This window comes from Macrobrachium nipponense, chromosome 19 (assembly GCF_015104395.2).
Source record: "Macrobrachium nipponense isolate FS-2020 chromosome 19, ASM1510439v2, whole genome shotgun sequence".
In the NCBI taxonomy this organism is placed as follows: Eukaryota; Metazoa; Arthropoda; class Malacostraca; order Decapoda; family Palaemonidae; genus Macrobrachium; species Macrobrachium nipponense.
Window position 1 is genome coordinate 78652233 of NC_061088.1, and position 5976 is coordinate 78658208.

A 5976-nucleotide genomic window follows, 5' to 3' on the forward strand; every position below is an offset into this window, starting at 1 on the left:
TGGCTGGGAGCATCCAACTCCTGCATCAACCCCATTCTTTATGCGTACTTCAACATGAAGTTTCGGTCTGGCTTCAAGGTGAGAGACTTTGTTGTTCGTTGGCTTGGGGTTTCCCGTGAGAGGGCAGAATTTTTCCTTTTTCATCCATTTTCTGAATATCACTCAGCATGTTAATAACGTTGATACAGAAGCGTTCAGAATTCAAATCTCGGTAATTTAGATGAATTAAGCGCTGATGCAATACACTTTGATATTAGCATTTTCATTAGATTGACTGAGATGTTATTTAACTGACTGGAATATTATCAAATTTGACATAAATTTTTAAAACCCTCTGTTGGGTTTTACACTAAATATGATACAGACCTTCCTTTTGTCCAACGCTTTCATACGAATTATATTTGAAAAATACTAATAGCAGCACGAGTCTTGAAATAGAGAAACAAGACCACAGAGATGTTACTGAACAAAAATATCTAAAAAATTAAAATGCAGCTTTACATGGTTGTATTTCGAAATATATTTGTTTAGTTACATAACAGTGGACCTGACTCCATAAATTATATTGCTGGTTACTTTGATAGAGACTTGTTTTAAGGCCTTTGTTTTTTCATAGTATTTAACCTCAGTCTGGAATCACCTCGTCTTTCTAAACCAGAAAATCTCCTCACCTGTCTCCTGTCCAGAGAGAGAGAGAGAGAGAGAGAGAGAGAGAGAGAGAGAGAGAGAGATGAAAGCATATATCAACCCTGATCTACAATCAACCCAATTTTTTTTCCTTTATCAACCAAATTAAAAGTAATAGTGAATCAGACAAAATGCATATGGAATCTCTCTCTCTCTCTCTCTCTCTCTCTCTCTCTCTCTCTCTCTCTCTCTCCACCGTAACTAAGAGAGTGATTCTGCATTTTTTGTCACCAAATCTTGCAGACATTATTTCATTATTTTTAGCTCTCTCTCTCTCTCTCTCTCTCTCTCTCTCTCTCTCTCTCTCTCTCTCTCTCTCTCTCTCTCTCTCTCTCTCTCTCTCTCTCTCTCTCTCTCTCTCTCTCTCTCTCTGTCTCTCTCTCTTCACTGTAACTAAGAAAGAGAGATTCTGCATTTCTTCTCACCATATTTTGCAGATATTATTTCCTGATTTTTAGCTCTCTCTCTCACTCTCTCTCTCTCTCTCTCTCTCTCTACTTTAACTATGAGAGTGATTCTGCGTTTTTTGTCACCAAAATTTGCAGATTTTATTTCATGTATTTCAGCTCTCTCTCTCTCTCTCTCTCTCTCTCTCTCTCTCTCATCCTTAACTCCCGACGATTAATCTTCTCTTCTCACCTGCCTCCCTCATCTAATCCATCCTCCTCCCCCACCAGGCCATCCTGGTCTCGCTCGTGCTGCTCGACTCTGCGTATTGACAACCATAACAAAAGCTTCGTGGGCCACAAGTCCGTGAACCTGGCCAGCGCAGAATCCAAGGCTTCCTCGGAGTTCTCCGTCTATTCCAGCTCATCTGGATCAGCCGAGACGAGCCGCAAATCCATCATGGTGCAGGTACGGTATGAGTATGATATGTATGTACGTATATAATACATACATTCATACACACATATATATATCATGTATAATAGATATATATATAGTATAACTATTATATATATATATATATATATATATAAATATATATAGAGAGAGAGAGAGAGAGAGAAGAGAGAGATGAGAGAGAGAGGAGAGAGAGAGGGAGAGCTAAGAAACATGAAATGAATGGTTAATAAATATATATATATATATATATATATATATATATATATATATATATATATATATATATAGAGAAAGAGAGAGAGGAGAGAGAGAGAGAGAGAGAGAGAAGAGAGAGAGAGAGAGCTAAGTAACATGAAAATGTATTGAATATATATGTATATATATGTGTGTGAGTGTGTGTAACATATAGTATATGTATTTCTAAGGATGAATTTATTAAATTTTTTCATATTGAGAATTAATAACGAATATAAGCCAATTTTTTTTTTGAAATCTCCCGTGGTATCAAATTGTCTTGAAACAAAATATATGAGAAACCATCGTCAAAAAAAACGATGAACAGAAGACGATTCCTTGCGCCTCAACTTTTCCCATTAATAATAAAACATCACAAAAAGACATTCTGTTATTCATAAAAATGAAGAAAAAATCCATAGAAAAAGTTAAATTATGATTATGCGGAAATTCACCTATATGAATTGTCTCATCTGCGTATGCATATGTACAGGAAAGATTTATATATATATATATATACTATATATACATATATATATATATATATATATATATATATATATATATATATATGTGTGTGTGTGTGTGTGTGTGTATGTGTGTGTGTGTGTAGGTGGGTGTGTGTGTGTATATACTTATATATATACATATGTGTGCACGTATATATACTACTATATATATATATATATATATATATACATATATATATATATATATTATACAAATGATATATATTCATATATGTACCGAAGGGGGGGGAATTTTTAATTGATAATAATTTGGCGTCCCCCATGGGATCGAACCACCGTCCAAGTGGACGGGGACGAAATCAGGACAGTCAGTGACGCTATCCAATCAGCCAACAGCTGATTGGATAGCGTCACTGACTGTCCTGATTTCGTCCCCGTCCACTTGGACGGTGGTTCGATCCCATGGGGGGGGGACGAAATTATTATCAATTAAAAAATTCCCCTTCGGTACATATATGAAAATATATCATTTGGGGAGGTAAAGTGAATTTAGATATTAAATATTATATATATATACATACATAACTTACCTGCTTAAGAACCACAAGAAAGAATTGACCTCTTGGATTTGATGCCTATCCAAAAAGTTTAATGAAACTTACAACCTAAATAGAAAATTACAATGTCATAGAAAACTCACTCCGCCTACACTGCGTTTCAAGGCTTACCTTAACTTTTGAATAACTTTGAATAACTAAGCTGATGAGGTTAACTAATCTCGTAAGCATTTTCCAGAAAAACGCCGAAAATAAAATTTGGGATTAATCCTGGCGCACACGATCTTTCATATATTTTTTTTATATTTTATTACATGCTGTCCAAAGGAATAAACAACTCTAATACCATTTCACGAGATGAATTTATAATTAGGGATGAAAGAGGAGTCTTAATTCGATATATAAATAGCTCCATTGAAGGGGAGAGGTTGAGCGAGAGAAAGAGGAGTTCTTAGATACATCCTGAATACGTAAACAACTTAAGTCACTTGGAGAAACGTATACAAACCAGCGGCCTATGGAGCAATAAAGTCATTTAAAGGATTTTTAAGGAGACGGATTTTGTTAAGCATGCCTCGCTCTCTCTCTCTCTCTCTCTCTCTCTCTCTCTCTCTCTCTCTCTCTCAAAACCTTCTATCTGTGATGGTAGCAGTGTGATTTGCACATCCCAACTGAAAAGAGAATTTATGAGAGCAAAATTCTATGAACTCTCTCTCTCTCTCTCTCTCTCTCTCTCTCTCTCTCTCTCTCTCTCTCTCCAACCTTCTATCTGTGATGAAACCTATGTGCTTTGCACATCCCAACTCATAAGAGAATTTATGAGAGCAGAATTCTATAAACTCTCTCTCTCTCTCTCTCTCTCTCTCTCTCATCTCTCTCTCTCTCCCTCTCAACCTTCTATCCTCTTTGCAACATCCCACCCAAATCATAAGAGAATTTATGAGAGCAGAAATCTATAAAACCTCTCTCTCTTCTCTCTCTCTCTCTCTCTCTCTCCTCTCTCTCTCTCTCTCTCTCTCTCTCTCATCAAGATGGCGGCAATGTGTATTACATTTCCCCTGTTATTAACTTATCTGCAGCCAAGTGCAAGGATGGCCTAATCTACCAAGCATTACAAATTAGCCAGCCGGTAAATCCCTGTCTGTAGTGCAGTATTAGCGAACAGAATACGAAGCTTTGATATGCAATATGAGTAATTTGGACATGCTGCCCAAGCATTATACTTTTGTTGAGGCCATGCGGACCTTTTCCTTTTTAAATACAATTTGAACTCGGTCGAGTTTCCCGACAATGTCACTCGCCTCCGCCAGACAATATGAAGTTTTATTTTACTATTTTTCTCCCTTTTTATTTGGTCAAAAACTAAATGGTATTCCCGAAGTACCAAAAATAGGAAATATAATTTTTATACGTATATATATATATATATATATATATATATATATATATCTATGTGTGTGTGTGTGTGTGTGTGTGTGAACGATAATTTTTTATTTCAATACATGCTTAATGATTGTAACTGTCAAATGAAGAGAAAAATGTATATATATTTTTTACTATATTCCAATATATTTAGGAATATATGTATATTCCTAAATATATTGGAATATATATATATATATATATATATATAATATATATTATATATATATGTGTGTGTGTGTGTATATATATGTAGTTTGTGTGTATATATATATGTAGATATGCATACATACACATATTATATATATATATATATATATATATATATATATATATACATATATATATATATATATATATATATATATATATATATATACATGTATATATATATATATATATATATAATATATATATATATATGTATGTATATATATACATAATATATATATACATATATTATATATAATTTGACCACTACTATCGAATTCGCTTTAACTTAAACAAACTTACAACGAAAGGTAATTTATACTTGAGATATATATATATTATAGATATATATATATATATATATATATATATATATGTATATTTATATATATACGCATGCCTACGTGTGTGTGTGCGTATGTGTGTATGTTTGAAATATATATATAACAGCCGAAAAAAAAAAAACAATCACACCCATACAAATATTTGCCGGCTCGTCCAGGTAAGAAAGACATATCCCTGGACATCCTCTATTATTTTCCCAATCGCAACTGTTATTCTTTTTTCCCCGTCTTTATTTTCCAGATCCCAATGGACGGGAAGGGAAACGCCACGGGAAAGAAGAGATCCATGCTGCCCAGGAGACCAGGTAGCTCCGCGGTTCTGTATAAACAGTGCATCATCAACAACTTCACGAACGGCACCCAAACCCCGGCACAACTCTACGGGAATACAACCCTCGTTTGATGGACCAATCCACTCCTCTTTCCTCGATGGGACCGATGTGTTTTGGTGATCGGAGGGGGAGCCATTCGTTTGCAGAGGAATTTATGTTTATGTATATAATACGTACCTATCTATAAATGTATATACATATATAAATATACATATATATATATATATATATATATATATATATATATATTATAATGTCGATGTGCCCTCGCGTATTTACTCGAAGCTTTGAAAATTATCAGGAGTCAGAACGGCAGGAAAAAGTTACAAAACATAACAGGACTGTTACAGCTGATACCACGAAAAAAAAAAAAAAAACGATGAAGTTCCATCTACAGATGAGACAGTGATGAAAGGGAGATATGTGGGTGGTTTGGTCACGCCCTTCGAACAATCCCTGGGTGAAGAGTGCTGGGATTGTATGGGCTGTGTTCCTGTGGGCACCAGATAACCGAGAAAGAAGCCATACCTACACGACAGTGCGGGCAGGGCTCGTGTGAGCTCACACCTACGTGGTTGAGAAGTGTTGCGTGTGTGTGTGTAATTATTAATATATAGATAAATACTATATAATTAGAATATATAGATATATATATATATATATATATGCCTATATAATATATACAATATCTATATATATATATATATATGTAGCATATGTTATTGTTTTTTCTTGACAAGCAGATGATGATATAAATGGCGCTCTGGAACTGCATATTGCATATTGAAAGGAGTGTTTTTGTTTCTCCAGTGAAGATTTACAATTGCTGCTTAAAATATATGTGCAATGATGTATCATGTATGGATGTATGATT

General features: G+C 34.4%; 1 protein-coding gene across 1 annotated transcript in view; it reads left to right on the top strand.

Annotated features, from left to right (window-relative positions):
* LOC135213064 (neuropeptide SIFamide receptor-like) overlaps positions 1–5308 on the top strand; it is a 242550-nt gene extending 237242 nt beyond the window's left edge. The window contains 4 exon segments of the mRNA XM_064246911.1: positions 1–78; positions 1365–1378; positions 1380–1542; positions 5012–5308. The exon segment at positions 1–78 is cut by the window's left edge and continues 63 nt beyond it. Coding sequence (XP_064102981.1) covers positions 1–78; positions 1365–1378; positions 1380–1542; positions 5012–5173 — 417 coding nt within the window. The 3' untranslated portion in view covers positions 5174–5308.
* Positions 5309–5976: the final 668 nt, after the last annotated feature.